Source organism: Rhinoraja longicauda, chromosome 20 (assembly GCF_053455715.1).
Source record: "Rhinoraja longicauda isolate Sanriku21f chromosome 20, sRhiLon1.1, whole genome shotgun sequence".
NCBI classification, from domain to species: Eukaryota; Metazoa; Chordata; class Chondrichthyes; order Rajiformes; family Arhynchobatidae; genus Rhinoraja; species Rhinoraja longicauda.
In genome coordinates, this window is record NC_135972.1 from 19,136,803 (window position 1) to 19,153,479 (window position 16,677).

A 16,677-nucleotide genomic window follows, 5' to 3' on the forward strand; every position below is an offset into this window, starting at 1 on the left:
AGGGATATGAATCCCAGCCTGGTGGGATTAATGTAGACGGGGCATCCTGGTTTGCACGGGCAAGATGGGCCAAAGGGTCTGTTTCCGTGCTACATGTCTATGATTGTGCCTCTAAATGCTCAAATGTTGTTTTCAATACTTCAGACATTATCCAGACTGGGTTTTAAAGATGAGATACAATGGACTGTGGATGCCGGAATCCTGAATTGAAAATAGAGTGCTGGAGGAATACAGTCGGTCATGCAGCCTCAGTGGAGAGAATGGACAAATGACATTTTTGGTCAGGACTGGAGAAGGGTCCCAACCAGAAACACTGTCTGCCCATTGCCTCCACAAATGCTGCATGACCCGCTGTGTTCCTCCAACACTTTATTTTTGGAATCTTGAAGTCTTTTGACAAACATGTTGTACAAGGCTTTTGAAACTGCATTTCGTAGATTGAAGATCATTGTAAGACCATTTGGAACATTTAGGAGAGAATGCACAAAAACAAGGGTTTGAACTAATGAACTGAAAGTTGTATCGCTTGTGAGGCAGTATTTTTGTGTAAAAAAGATCAGCAGAAAGTCTGGTGAAAGTTTAATCAGCAACCACTGTGGGGCAGAACAGCTTTCAAAGAGAAGGATTTGGTTACACCGAGCGTGGCAGCCATTTCTAGGGATGAAGGACATTTTGTGGAAATTTTGGTGGTTTGTTCCTTCAGCAACATCCTCTACAGTGCGTGTCTGTATGACCGCAGGCGGGGCTACAGCAATGCAGGTTATAACGCCCTTTCCCAACATCGCTTGATTCTGCCACTTACTGGAACAGAGGGAATTAATGTTCAACAGTTCAATGATACTTTATTGTCACGTAGGTACAGTGCAATTCTTTGTTTTGCATACAGTTCTGTAACAATCGTACTATACATTAGTCACAAGCATACTTAAGTACAAGAGTGTAAGATAGCATATTACGCTGAGATAGTACACAAGAGTTGCCCTCTTGTACCCTTCAAGTTCAGAGCTGTTAAAAATGTAGATACTTAACAGCCCTAAAGGCCCGTTGTCCTGGTGGCGGCACTGGGTCGGGGTTGCAGGGGTCGGCCTGGCCAGGTGATGTTTGGATGTCCTCCACCGCTCTGCGCTGCTGCAGGCCACGTCCGATCCACGCACTCGACCTCTTGGAGCAGTGTCCGATCCAATCGAGCCCCGGGCTGCTGCAGAGCCTCCAGTGACCTACTCCACCGACACTTTTGACCCGGACAAATCGACCCACTGACACACCGTTCCACGCCTCACACAGCCACCACTCAACCCCTGTATCTCGGGGTGCCACCCACTGCTGACCTTTGAAGACCCAGAGCACCTCCAAAGGCGTGGGACCATCTACACTGATTAAAGGGAGCCCTGGAATCTGTGGCATTGCCAGGGATGTGGACTGTAGGTCCTGGCACTGAAATATTCATGCAATTTCTATCAGGGATGGGAGATACATTGGAAATGGTAGAGTGTGGTTTACCGGGGAGTGGGCTAGGCACCAGTTTCCATGTTTCTGCACTTTGCTGGAAACTGATTCAAGATTTGAAACAAATTGAAGTGGTTTATTCATCGGGCGGCGCAGCGGTAGAGTTGCTGCCTTACAGCGCAGGAGACCCGGGTTCGATCCCGACTAGGGGTGCTGTCTGTATGGACTTTGTACGTTCTCCCCGTGACCTGCGTGGGTTTTCTCCGAGATCTTCGGTTTCCTCGCACATTCCAAAGACAGACAGGTATGTAAGTTAATTGGCTTGGTAAATGTAAAAACTGTCCATAGTGGGTATATCCTACAGGTTAGGATATACCCAACAACTCAACAACTTCTCCTTCGACTCCTCCCATTTCCTCCAAACCAGAGGCGTAGCTATGGGCACTCGCATGGGCCCTAGCTACGCCTGCCTCTTTGTCGGGTACGTCGAACAATCCCTGTTCCAGACGTACACTGGCCCCATCCCCGAACTCTACCTCCGCTACATCGATGACTGCATTGGTGCTACCTCTTGCACCCATGCAGAACTCACTGACTTCATACACTTCACCTCCAATTTCCATCCTGCCCTTAAATATACCTGGACTATCTCTGACATCTCCCTCCCGTTTCTGGACCTCACCATCTCCATCACAGGAGACAGACTATTGACGGACATTTACTAAAAAACCACCGACTCGCACAGCTATCTGGACTACACTTCTTCCCACCCGGTCCCCTGCAAAAAGTCTATCCCCTACTCCCAATTCCTCCGTCTACGCCGCATTTGCGCCCGGGATGAGGTGTTTCACACTAGGGCTTCTGAGATGTCCTTGTTCTTCAGGAAACGGGGCTTCCCCTCCTCCATTATAGATGAGGCTCTCACTAGGGTCTCTTCTACATCCCGCAGCTCCGCTCTTGCTCCCCCTCCCCCCACTCGCAACAAGGACAGAATCCCCCTCGTTCTCACCTTCCACCCCACCAGCCAGCGGATCCAACATATCATCTACCAACATTTCCGTCACCTACAACGGGACCCCACCACTGGCCATATCTTCCCATCCCCTCCCCTCTCTGCGTTCCGCAGAGACCGTTCCCTCCGTAACTCCCTAGTCCACTCGTCCCTACCCAAACCACCCCAACCCCGGGCACTTTCCCCTGCAACCGCACGAGATGCAACACCTGTCCCTTTACCTCCCCCCTCAACTCCATCCAAGGACCCAAACAGTCTTTCCAGGTGAGACAAAGGTTCACCTGCACCTCCTCCAACCTCATCTATTGCATCCGCTGCTCTAGATGTCAACTTATTTACATCGGCGAAACCAAGCGCAGGCTCGGCGATCACTTCGCTGAACACCTGCGCTCGGTCCGCATTAACAAAACTGATCTCCCGGTGGCCGAGCACTTTAACTCCCCCTCCCATTCCCAGTCTGACCTTTCTGTCATGGGCCTCCTCCAGTGCCATAGTGAAGCCCACCGGAAATTGGAGGAACAGCACGTCATATTTCACCTGGGCAGTTTGCAGCCCAGTGGTATGAATGTCGACTTCTCCAACTTTAGATAGTTCCTCTGTCCCTCCCTTCCCCTCCTCCTTCCCAGATCTCCCTCTATCTTCCTGTCTCCACCTATATCCTTCCTTTGTCCCGCCCCCCTGACATCAGTCTGAAGAAGGGTCTCGACCCGAAAAATCACCCATTCCTTCTCTCCCGAGATGCTGCCTGACCTGCTGAGTTACTCCAGCATTTTGTGAATAAATCCTACAGGTTAGTGTTGGGCCGGTGGGCCAAAAGGGCCTGTTTCCGCGCTGTGTCTCTAAACTGAACACTAATTTTAGTTTTAGAAAAAAAATTAGTTTTTAAAGTCACAGAGGCATACAGCATAGAAACGGCCCCTTCAGCCCAAGTTGTCCATGCTGACCAAGATTCCCATCGAAACCTGTCCCATATTCCTGTGTCTGACCCATATCCGTCTAATCTCTCCTATCCTTGTACCTGTCCAAATGTCTTTTAAATGTTGTTATTGTACCTGCCTCAACTAACAACCCTGGCAGCTCGTTGTTTTGGGTCAGTGTTGATGCATGCTCAAAAGCACGATTAGACTTTGCAAACCCCTGTCCTTTCTCTCTGAAACAGCAGACACCTATTCCCACCTCCCACCCAAAAATACTTTCCACACAAACATAGAATAGTACAGCGCAGGACTATTGGGGTGTTTACAGTCAGGCATTTGTAACCTGGCGATGACCTAAACTGTTTTACAGTTCTTTATGATGTAAGTTTATACTTGCCTTAGTGACAGTGCACAGAAGGTGGTTCAATGTATCCATGCCTGGTCTACTTAATAGCTCAAAGCTCTCTAAGTGACTGTCGCTTTGTTTCCCTGATCATCATTTATCGATTCTAGAACCACCTCTGATCTTAAACTAATCAGCAACTGTGGGGAGGTCCTTCCGCTCCTTACTGATCAAGGGTTTGCAACTGAATGCTATACTTTCTCATTGGCAGACCTCCATCCCCCTCCATCGAGAGCATCTTCACCAGGCGCTGCCTCAAGAAGGCGGCATCTATCATCAAGGATCCCCACCATTCTGGCCTTGCCCTCTTCTCATTGCTACCGTCAGGCAGGAGGTACAGAAGCCTGAAGTCCCACACCACCAGATTCAGGAACAGCTACTTTCCTGCAACCATCTGGATCTTGAACCAACCCACACAACCCTAATCCTATCTCAGCAACAGAACACTACTAGTGTAGATGGGATATGTTGGTCAGTGTAGGAAAGTTGGGCCGAAGGGCCTGTTTCCACGGCCTATGAGTCTATGACTATGGACCATCTCTTGGACGTAGAATTGTTTTTTGAAAAATAATTATATATTTTTACAAATGTCTCTTTTTTCACAAGTGCTGCTCCAGTACCTGTGTAAATGTAATAGGGTCTGTCTCCACATCTTTCAGGCATCCATTTCTGGCCCCCGTGCATTAAATTCCTTTTCTTACTCCCTCATCCGTCTTCCAATTAAGCTGTCAGTGCCCCCATTGTTACCTTCTGGCGTAGGCTCTTTGCCCTGAAATATTAACTCTATTTCTCTCTCCATAGAACCCGACTGACCTCCCGAGTGTTTCAAACACTTCTTGGTCTTATCTCAAATCTTATTCTGGAAAATTTGCAGTTGGTGATTGGATGGGCTTACAGCTTCAAATAAACCAACATAATTCCAAGTAACTATTGATGCTGGAGCTACCCAGCATGGGGGCAAGAGCAGCCACACAGTGAGGGGTGAGCATGGAGCGTGAGTGTGGTGAAATGGTGCGGGTGTCCGCAGAGTCTGATCACTTCACATCTATTTGTGTTTTTCGAATCACACAAGTGCTTTCACCCACTTTGTTTATTTTTTTCTCCTGTGCTGCCTGTTGTGCTCACGCACGTTATGATTCCCTGGGTTGCACGCAAAAGAAAACGTTTCACTGGATCTCAGTACACATGATAATAATAAACCAATAACAAATAAACCAATCACTAAATAGTATCCAGAGTCACAGGAGACCCGACCAAACTCTACTCGAGCAACTCTCCGGGGCAGACTGCTTCTAAACACCAAATGCTGAGAAAATTCAACTCCACGACATAAAGGTTTATGATTGTAAACGTGCCACCGATCTTGGTTCTGGCCACCTTGATGAGATTAGTGTACCATCCATTGTATTTCCCTCGGACAAATCTGATTTATTGGCTGCTTTATTGGATTAAACCTTTCAACAATTGGGCAGCTGCATTATTTCAAGGGTTTGCTTGAAAAGATGTTGGATTAGCGCAGGGTTGAAGGGGGAAGCTATAATGAGTTGCACCTCAGGTTGGTGAAGCAACACTACTTGTTGTGTGCTGTCCCCTTGTGCAAACCTTCGACAGTGTCTGGCTGTGAGCCTGCCGGATTTGCGGGTCAGTTTTAACCGATAGACTGGGTCTTGGGTCAAAGGTTATGGTGTTGGAGGGCATTGACCCCACCAGCGAGAGACGGCTTGCCAGGAGCTTGAATACATTCCACCTCATGGACTTTCACTGCACACGACCCCTCGCTGGGTCCTTTTCACTCTCTGCTAATAAACTCTCGCATTTCAATGATGTTTGAAAATAATGATTTTCACACTGCTTTAAGGCTCCCCCGATTTGAAACTCGTCAAATGTAAGACTCCACAGCCCAGGAGTGAAACATGAACACACACGCACTCTCACAAACACAGCAAGACCGTTGCCTAGCTTTGTGAAGGACATCTTTACCGCCAAGTCCTTGCAAAGCAGGTTCACGTGAAAATAAGGCCTCAGCCCACGCTAACAGGGGCCTGGGCAAGAACGGGTGACTTCAGTTCACATTCACCGCAGAGCCAAACATTACCAGGAAAAACTGTGGGCTTGTTTATTTTCAAAATTATACACCGTACATGTAAACTATTTATTTCTTGCAGGCGGGTTCATTTTGCCTCCTACTACTGAAACTAATTCAGCTGTGTAAGATTGCGATTCACAAATTAACATGGTTGGCTAGGCTGGGATGTTTTTCTTTGTAGTGTAGGAGGCTCAGGGGTGAATTTATTGAGGTGTACAAGAACATGTGGGGCATGGATAAAGTGAACGCTCACAGCCTTTTGCCCAGCCTAGAGGATTCTAAAACTAGAGGGTACAGCTTAAGGTAAGAGGGGAGAGATTTAAGAGAGACTTCAGGGGCCACTTTTTCACTCAGAGGGTAATCCCTATCTGGAATGAGCTGCCAGACGAAGCTATAGAAACAGATACAATAAAAATACATTTGAACAGATATGTGGACAGGAAGGGTCTTGAGGGATATGGGCCAAATGAAGGGAAATGGGACTAGCTCAGTATGCCAAGTTGGCCAGCATGGACAAGGTGGGCTGAAGAAATCGACATAGTATTTACAACATCTCAGTGCCAAATGACCATGTCAGAAACATGCTGATGTTCGAGTGTTTTTGTGTTGTTTGAGCAGGAACTCGACAGAAACAAAAACAACAATAAAATATAAATACAGTTTTTGTTTAAAATAATGATGGGAGAGCGTAAATTAAAATGAAACAGAAAATGCCCCACTGCTCAGCAGGTCAGACCGCATCGTGGGAAGAAAAATAACAGTGATGTTCCAGGTAACGTATGGCCTGACTAGCTGTAGTTCCTATATTTCCTGTTTTAATTTTATATCTCCACCATTTGCAGTTTTTCTTTTGATTTTCAGTGAATTAACTTGCAGCATTGCTTTAATGTAGCAGAGCTACCAATGAGAATTGAGTATAAATGTATAGATCTAAGGACAGATCATTACAATTAGGTTCCAATTAGCTGGCTTTGTGTGGAAAAGTAAAGGTAAAATGAATACATCTTTCTGTTGATACTTAACGATGCACATTGAAGTCAGTCATGCTGGACCTGATCAGCCCCTGTAAAGAGTAAAGATCAGGTTATTGTTTGTGGCGCAGCCCAGTAATGGGTGAGCGAGGGTCTTTCTGTGAGACTCTCTCTGTCGGCAATGATCATTTCTCCTGTGCACTTTCATTTCCAGTTTCATGTCACCAATATTTCACATTCCTCTTTCGTTCAGAGGCAGATAAAGGTGCAAAATGTTGGGCTGGAGAGCACTCTGATGCTTTGGCACAAATTAAAAGCTTCAGTGTATAAGCCTAGCTGGCATTCAGCAACTGAATGTATCTTCTTTATGCTGGTAATTACTTGGTGAACAGTACACTTTGAATTGATTCCAAAGCCTTCAGTATTGCTGCTCCCACAAACTATCCACCAGCTACAACCTTGAAAGACTGGCATAATTAGAAGATTTCACAATCCTGCCGTTTTCTTTGTGATTAATTGGTATTAAAGAAGTAGGTTTGTTTCACAGCATGTGAATGAACTAACAACATCTATCAGGAGTGCCTTGGAGCCTGAGTGAATCGTGGATCTTTGATCCTGCTAATATAAGGATTTGCTGATCTGTTAGTGAGGATCTTTTAACCATTGCTGTATATTTTGCTTGCTTGTTCTTAATTCTTCTGAGCTATTGTGCAAAGTCAGACTGTCTGAAGCCTGTTCCTTATCCTCACTCACTTCAGAATGAGAATCTAAAGTCAGCATCTATAGCATTGCTCTGAAACCTGTTGAAGAAAAGTAACATTCTTCTAACAAATTATTTGACAATTCTGTGATCATGTTGTATATTATCAATGCAATAATTAAGTGAACATTTTAAAGGAGAAATTGAATAATATTTAGTAGATAATTTCCAAGTGCTTAAATAAATCGAATCAAACTGTAAGAATTCCAGGTTTCTCTACGTTCATGTAGTGAAAGGAATTAAACTGAGAATTATTGATGGGACTTCCACCTTCCCAATGAGCCCCTTATCTCTCCACAATCTGTTTGTTTTAGTGGCAGGCTTTGTAACCTGGCTTCACCTGTCGCACCTTGATAGAGTTTTAGAGTCGTATAGCACCGAAACAGGCCCTTCTACCCACCACATCCATGCCAACATTATTTCCCATCTACACTAATCCCATTTGCCCGCATTAGGTCCATATCCTTCTAAGCCTTGTCCATTTATTTGTCTATTCAAATGTCTCTTAAAAACATTGATTGTGTCTGATTCCACCACCTCCTCTGACAACATGAAGGGAATAGATAGGGTAAATGCACAAAGTCATTTACCCAGGGTAGGGGAATCAAATACAAAAGGACATATGTTTGAGGTCAGAGGGGAAGATTTAATAGGCACCTGAGGGGCAACTTTATCACTCAAAGGCCAGTAGGTGTATGGAACATGTTGCCAGAGGGGGTAGTTGAGGCAGATTCTACAAAAGCATTCAGAAGACAGACAGGTACATGGATAGGAAAAGATTAGTGGCATATGAGCAAAGCGCAGGCAAACGGGACTAGCTTAGATGGGGTACCTTGGTTGGCTTGGACGGGTTGGGCCAAATGGTCTGTTTCCCTGTTGTGGATATCAACCACTCTCCATGTGAAAAACCTACTCTCAGATCCTCATTAAAACTCTTTTATCTCACCTTAAACCTGCAAGCACCCTCTTGTTTTTCACATCCCTATCATGGAAGACCAACTTCCTCAGAAGGCTAAGGATATTTGGCATATCTCCAATTACTCTTACGAATTCCTGCAGATGCACCATAGAAAGCATGTCTGAAGAAGGGCTTCGACCCGAAACGTCACCCATTCCTTCTCTCCTGAGATGCTGCCTGACCTGCTGAGTTACTTCAGCATTTTGTGAATAGAAAGCATATTGTTGGGATGCATCACAGCTTGGATTGGCAGCTGGGATTGTAGGCCATATAAAATTGGAACAGGTGGAGGCCATTCAGCCCATCCAGCCTGCTTGGCCATGGGTGCCTTGGCCACTTTCTGGACTGCAGGGGCTGCAGTGTTTCTTGGATTAAAGTAATAATGTTTTGATTTGATACTTCTATGTACATTCCTTATTTTAGATAGATGCCTCCTTAGAGTCATGTTTTCACTGTCATTTTGTACCTGTAAAATAACTTACTTTTGTAAAGAAGTCACAGACTCTATTCCACAATCCAGCTGTGCAGTTGGCCAAACCTACCACATACTGACAGCCTCGCCTGCGTTTACCCTCAACAGATAGAGTCATAGAGTGTGGAAACATATCCGTCTAAACCCATCCTATCCATGTACCTGTCTACTTTTTCCTAAATGTTGTGATAGTACCTGCCTCAACTACCTCCTCTGGCAGCTCGTTCCATACACCCACCATGATAAAGTTGCTGTTCAGGTTCCTATCAAATCTTCCCTTCACCTTAAACCTATGTCCCCTGGTTCTTGATTCCCCTACTCTGGGAAAAAGACTGCATCTATCCGATGTCTGGGGGGGAAACGTTTGCAGGGCAGTAATAATATTAATAGAAATCTGAACAATTTTTTTAAAAATGTATTTGTATTTTGAGAACGTTTAGCCTTCATATATCTCACACATCTGTACAAATAATACTATGTACTTGGGGGTTTATGCACAGTTATAGTTACCACACACGGTTCTAACAGTGCTTTTATGTACAAAACAAGGCTAAGGTTTCTTGTGTTATTCTTCCATTATCCACCTTACCCATAGGGTAATGTCCATATAATCTGCCGAGTGCATTCTGTAATTGCAAAAACAGTACAAGGAAAGAACTATGTTAATGAACCAGAGTACATACACTCACTAGTGACTGGCTAGAGACAGGTTATTCCACAACCCGATCTGTCAAGGATACAGGAGAACATTAGATAAGCATTTTCACACAAACACAACGAGTGTCGTTCCTAAGGCACGGCTTTCAGTGTCTGAAGGTGTTCTGTGGCAATGTGAAGAAGTCAAATGAACTTGGACACAAAGTGCTGGAGGAACTCGGTCGGGCAGCATCTGTGGAGGGAACGGGCAGCGTTTCGACCCAAAGTGTCGTCTGTTCGTTCCCTCCACAGGTGCTGCCAGACCAGGTAAGTTCTTCCGGCACTTTGTGTTTTGCTGACTTTTCCAGCACCTGCAGTTCCTGGTGTCTCGGTCAAATGGAGTTCTCCAGCTGTCCACGTTGCTGTACCTCGCCGCTGTGTAGTGCGGGCAGGTCCATATCCAAGGGCGGAGTCTGGCAGCGGCTTCCTGCTGGGCCCATTGGAGAGAGTCGGTACATCAATGTGCAGCAGTGCCGGGTCACCGTGGGCAGAGCAGCCGAGACAAAGGTGGCTGTGGGTGGGGAGTCCGTCCCGTCACTGGGCCAGGCACGTTGAATTACTCACTGCAAGACGACAATTACTCAAGTAGGGTCTCGACCCGAAACATCGACCATTCCTTCCCCACAGATGCTGCTCGATCCGCTGAGTTCTTCCAGCGGTTTGATTTTGCTCCAGATCCCAGCCTCTGCAGTCCCTTGTGGCAACGTCTCTGCCAGTGGGCCCTGCGTTGCAGCCAGCCCACCGTGCCCGCTGGCCCGGCAAACGACCTGGGCACCGCATGGATGGCGAAGGCAACGTGAGGCCTGGGGCACTCCGGGAAACGGCGCTCACCGGCCAGTTCCCACTGCACGTTCACGTTGGGAATGTTCATTCCGCAGGAGAGACACGGGAAAATGAGGGAAGGGGGAGAAGGGGGGTGGAGAGAAAGGGGGGGAGGAGGAGAGAAGGGAGGTGGAGAGAAGGGGGGAAGAGAGGAGGGCTGGGGGAAGAGAAGGGGGGAAAAGAAGGAGAGGAGGAGGGGGAAAGAGAGGAGAGGGGGAGGAAGAGGAGAATGGGGAGGGAAGGAGGAAGGGATAGGGTAGAGGGAGGGAGCGGAGAGAGGGAGGGGGAGGGAGGGAGCGGGGAGAGGGAGAGAGGGAGGGAGGGAGCGGGGAGAGGGAGAGAGGGAGGGGGGAGGGAGGAGGGAGGGAGCGGAGAGAGGGAGGGGGGAGGGAGGGAGCGGAGAGAGGGAGGGGGGAGGGAGGGAGCGGAGAGAGGGAGGGGGGAGGGAGGGAGCGGAGAGAGGGAGGGTGGGAGAAGAGGGGGGGAGAGGGGGAGGGGGAGGGAGGGGGAGGGAGGGGGAGAGGGTGAGGGGAGGGAGAGGGTGAGGGGAGGGAGGGAGAGGGTGAGGGAGAGAGGGTGAGGGGAGGGAGGGGGGGAGAGGGTGAGGGGAGGGAGGGGGGGAGAGGGTGAGGGGAGGGAGGGGGGGAGAGGGCGAGGGGAGGGAGGGGGAGGGAGGGAGGGGAGAGGGGGAGGAATTTGAGGGGGGGAGAGGAGGAGAGAAGTAGAATGGGAGGGAGGAGGAGGGAGGAGAGGGATGGGGAGGGAGGAGAGGGATGGGGAGGGGAGGGGAGGGAGGAGAGGGATGGGGAGGGGAGGGGAGGGAGGGGAGGGAAGGGGAGGGAGGGGAGGGAAGGGATGGGGAGGGAGTTGAGAGAGGGTGTCTGTATCCACAGGTCCCGCTGGGAACTCCGGCCATTGCCTGTGGGGAACAGCAGGACTCTTGCCGGTGTCTCCGCGGCCTCTCCAAGCCTGGGGTGGTGGGAGGGAGGGCCGGCGGGGGGGTGGGGGGGGAGGTGCTCCAGCATCTCTGGGCAGTCTGTGGGCCGCGGGCCGGCGGCTGTGGTCCCCACCACACCCGCGGGACTACTTGGCCCATCCCGTGGACGCCTCGCCGTTGATGTAGGCGAAGCCGGGGAAGTGCTGCGTGTGTTCGTAGTCGGCGCTGCGGTGGGGCACTAGCGAAGTATACATGTCGCCCGAGCCCCCGTACCTCCCCGAGTGCATGGAGGCGCTGGTGTAGCAAGTGTTAGCCGAGGACACGTCGGGCCAGCGAGGGGTAACGGGCGCCGAGTGTAGCCGGGGGGTGCTGCCCATCAGGCAGGGCTCCATCCGCGGACTCTGGCCGCTGAACGGATACTGTGGAAACAAACGCACAGTTAGACCTGGGAAAAGACACAGTGCTGGAATAACAACGGGTCAAGCAGCATCTGTGGAGATAGACACAAAGTGCTGGAGTAACTAGCTCAGCGGGATAGAGTGGATGTGGAGAAGATGTTTCCACTGGTGGGAGAGTCTAAGACCAGAGGGCATAGTCTCAGAGTAAATGGACGTACCTTTAGAACGGAGATAAGGAAGAATTTATTTTGCCAAAGGGTGGTGAATCGATGGAATTCGTTGCCACAGACGGCTGTGGAGGCCGTCAATTGGGATTTTCAAGACGGAGATTGACTAGTAAGGGTGTCAAAGGTTAGGGGAGAAGGCAAGAGAATTGAATTGAGAGGGAAAGATAAATCAACCGTGATTGAATGCAGAGTAGATTCGATGGCAAAAATGGCCTTCCTCTGCTCCGATGAACCTATGAGCTTGTGAGTCAGACAGCATCTCTGGAGAACATGTTTAGGTCCGGACTTTTCCGGTTGGTTCAGATTGAAGGGGGGAGAAAGCTGGAAATGGGGATAGGCAGGTAATAGGGGTGGGTTTTTGATAACCAGGTGATTGGTACAAAGGTCAGAGATAAGAACAGAAGATGCGAGACAGGTTTGGAATTGTAGATTGTGAAGCCAGAGGGAGGAAAGTGGCGGATGGGAGGGGAGAAATAGATGGGTTTCTTTGTGGGCAAAGGGGAGGGAAAGGGGAGAAGGGGCGTCGTCTGTGGCAATGAATTCCACAGATTCACCGCCCTCTGGCTAAAGAAAGTGCTCCTCATCGCCTTTCTAAACTTATGCCTTTTAGCCCGAGGCTGTGACCTCTGGTCCCAGACTCTCCTACGAGTGGAAACATCCTCTACATATCCACTCTGTCTTGACCTCTCATTATTAGGCCTTTCATTTATACCTCTAAACCTTTCCCACTAGTATCCTGACTCTCCTCTCCCCCAACCCCCTGGCCTAACCCTCCCCACCCTCGCACTGACCCTCTCCCCGGCTGGACTCAAGCGTCTCCCGGTCTATCCCTCCCCTCCCCTCTCCCATCCCTCCATACCATCTCCCCTCTCCCTAGCCTGACTCTACCAAACATCTCCCGGCCTGATCCTCCCCACCCTCTCCCCTCCCCACCCTCTCCCCTCCTCACCCTCTCCCCTCCCCTCCCCACCCTCTCCCCTTCCCTCCCGACCCTCTCCCTTCCCCACCCTCTTCTGCCCTCTCCCCCTCTCGCTGACCCCGACTCTCCCAAACAATTCCCGGCCTGACGCTCCCCCACCGTCTCCCCTCCTCATCTCCCCAGCCCACCCGACCCGACTCTCACAAACGTCTCCCGGCCTGACCACACCCTCTCCCCAGCCTGACATTTGCCCTCTCCCCACCCTCTCCCGTCAGCTGGCCGTGGCCGGAGCGCAGCCATCTGTGCGGATGTCCGCCCGGGTCACCACAATCGCCCCTCTCACTCCGCATCCGTTGTCACCCAGAGTTCTCGCACACACTGCGCCTGAAACAGAGTCCCACTCATGAGCGGCTGGGACAAAGGGTACGGTTGTTGGAGGACCCTTTACCGGAAGTCACCATTCGACAGGTCTACTCGTGGTACGTGCACTAAGGTCGCTCTGAAGGCATCTAAACACCACGGAGTGAGGGGAGCGATTAGCGAGGTGTACACGGACAAAACAAGAGAGATCAGAGAGGCTTAGATCTGCCGCAGTTTAATGCAAACACCCCCCCCCCCCTCTCTCTCTCTCTCTCTCTCCCCCCTCTCTCTCTCTCCCTCCTCTCTCTCTCCCCCCTCTCTCTCTCTCTCCCCCTCCCCCCCCCTTCCTCTCTCTCTCTCTCTCTCTCCAGAAGTCTGCTATTCTGCGATTCCCCATAGCTGGAGTTCAAGGGAACAAATCTCATTCAAATGTGCTTGGCCATTCATTATGCAGAGTGTGAAAGAGGGCTCTGTCTAAGCAGGAAAACATTTGCCTTCTGAGTGTGTTGTTGGGTTCACAGACTCAGAGGCCATTCTTTCAGAAGAAGAAAACAGCTCAGCTGGCTAAATCCTAGTTTAACTGTTTCCCAGCTAATCCTGCCCACGTCACAGTGCCTGCTGCAACTCTCCACGTAGCCAAGTGCTTACAATCCCAACTTGTTCAGCTTGCCCACTGAACACCAACCCTACCTTCCTGGGTCCATCCCTGAGCTCAGAATTACATGAAGTAAAATCAAATATATCTTTCATTCATTTGTTTTATATCACCACCTGTTTCTCTCATTTCTCTTTCCCCCGACAGTCTGAAGAAGGGTCTTGACCTGAAACGTCAATGATTCCTTTTCTCCAGAGATGCTGCCTGACCTGCTGAGTTACTCCAGCTTTTTGTGTCTAACTTCGATTTAAACCAGCACCTGCAGTTCTTTCCCACATAGTAATCCATCGGGAGAGGTTGGGCAGGCTAGGACTTTATTCCCTGGAACACAGGAGGATGAGGGGTGATCTTATAGAGGAGTATAATATCACAAAGGGAATCGATAGCGTGAATGCATAGGGGAATCAAGAACCAGAGAACATAGGTTTAAGGTGAGAGGGGAAAGATTTAATTGGAGCAACTTTTTCCACACAGTGGGTGATGGGTATATGCCAGAGGAGGTAGTTGAGGTAGGTACTATATAAACATTTAAAAGACATTTGGACAGGTACATGGACAGGAAAGGTTTAGTGGTATACGAGCCAAAAGCAGGCAGCTGGGACTAGCTTAGATTGGGCATCTTGGTCGGCAAGGACGAGTTGGGCCGAAGGGCCTGTTTCTGTGCTGTGTGACCCTGTGATCCTTTAATCACAACATTTATAAATGTGATTATCAGAAATGAACTGTGATAGTTTCTCGATAGATTCAATATTACATCCCTTCACCAAAGAGCCAAACACTGAAGACTTGTTCATTGTGGCTTCAGTAACACATGCCGAGAATAGTTTGGGAATGAGCGATGGCCGATGGGCCAAGCTGTAATTTAAGGACCATTCTTTATTGTTGCACATCCTGGGTCACGGAAAACCAGCCACGGAAAATAACAGATCCCTTTTCTGTCTCGTTTATTCTAAATCTAGAAACTCCACGGATATAGACGAGAGTGGAACAGCCGAACAGAAATAGTTACTTCCACATAAAAAGTATTAAAGCTCTATACTCAAAAGAATGATTAATCATCTGTTGTGCCTCATTATAGAGATCATGCAACATTCAAGAAGTTTGAGTTACTGGGAGAGGTTGGTTCGGCTGGGACGTGTTATTTTAGCACAGGAGGCTGATATCAAGCTGTCCAAGGTCATGAGGGGCAAGGAAAAAGTGAATGCTCACAGTCTTTTTCCCCAGGGTAGAGAATCCTAAAACAAGAGGGCATAAGCCTAAGGTGAGATGGGAGAGATTTAAGAGGGACCTCAGGAGCAACTTTTTCACTCAGAAGGTAGTCCCTGTCTGGAACATGTTGTCAGAGGAAGCTGGAGAAGCGGATAAAATTACTACTTTCAATGGGACTAGCCTTAATGCCAACTTGGCTGGCATGACCTAGATGGGCCAAATGGCCTATTTCTATGCTCAGAGCTCTATGGCTCTATTCAGTCTGTAGCCTCTTCTGCCTTGTGATTCAGGTGTTTCTTAATTGCCATGAATGTTTCATCGCACCATTTCTTGAGAAAGATCTCCAGTCTGATCTTGGTGTTTAGAGTCATAGAGTCATACAGCATGGAAACAGGCCCATCGGCCCAACTTGCCTATGCCATCCAACATGCCCCATCTACACTAGTCGCACCAGCCTGCATTTGGCCCATATCCCTCTAAACGTATTCTATCCATGTACCTGTCTAAATGTTTCTTAAGTGTTGCGATAGTATCTGCCTCTACTACATCCTCTGGCAGCTCGTTCCATACACCAACCCCCCTTTGTGTGAAAAAGTTACCCCTCAGGTTCCTATTAAATCTTTCCACTCTCACTTTACAGCTATGTACTCTGGTTCTCCATTTCCCCAATTCTGGGCCAAAGACTCTGTGCATTTACCCGACCTATTCCCCTCATGATTTTGTCCACCTCTTTAAGATCACCCATCATCCTCCTGCACTCCAAGGAATAAAGCTCTAGCTCTCTGCAGATGCTAACAGGCCCACAGCCTATTCTACTTTAGTACTAAACTCCAGCATGTGCAGGATTTTGGTGCTGGATTGATTTTGTGGATGAATCGTGGCCCCTTGTAGGCTGAGCGTGTGCACTGACCGGTGATCCACTCCTGTGGTAGGTGGGATAGGGCAGTGGTGAGGCGAGGGCATCGTGTGTCAGGGCTGGGTACTGGTTCTGGATGGGCAGTGGGGCTTGATTGCTGTAACTACTGTAGTTGTAGCCTCCTGTGTACCTGGGGGAGAGAGAGATAGAGTTCACAAAACACTCCGTCCGCTGTCCGAGGTATTTGCTGCCAATAACAGCCGTCTGCTGAGTACTCTCTCCCACTCTCTCTGTCCAGAGGGGGAACCCGACAAGCAGTTTACTGTCCCCCCACCGATAGAGGTAGGGCTCACCTGTGGCCTCACCTGACTCCACCTGCACATCAGGTGGGAATGTACACGTCAGGTGGGAATTGCAGTGGGCGCTGGAGGGGGTTGAGGTTGAGAGGCGGATCGCAATGGGGGGGGGGAAGCAGTTGAGGTGGAGGGGGGAATCAAGTGGGGGAGGGATTGTGGTGGAGGAGGGGAGGGTCAGTTAGAGGGGGAGGGTCACGGTGGAGGAGGGGTGCATCAG

At 49.1% G+C, this 16,677-nt stretch overlaps 1 protein-coding gene across 3 annotated transcripts in view; it reads right to left on the minus strand.

The window, feature by feature from the left end:
- Window positions 1-11,179: 11,179 nt before the first annotated feature.
- rfx4 (regulatory factor X, 4) overlaps window positions 11,180-16,677 on the minus strand; it is a 41,860-nt gene continuing 36,362 nt past the window's right edge. For all 3 annotated transcript variants that reach the window (XM_078416549.1, XM_078416548.1, XM_078416547.1), the window contains exons 17-18: window positions 16,159-16,294; window positions 11,180-11,899 (exon numbers count right to left, since the gene is read on the minus strand). In XM_078416549.1, the coding sequence (XP_078272675.1) occupies window positions 11,627-11,899; window positions 16,159-16,294 (409 nt within the window). In that variant the 3' untranslated portion in view covers window positions 11,180-11,626. The remainder of the gene's footprint in view (window positions 11,900-16,158; window positions 16,295-16,677) is intronic.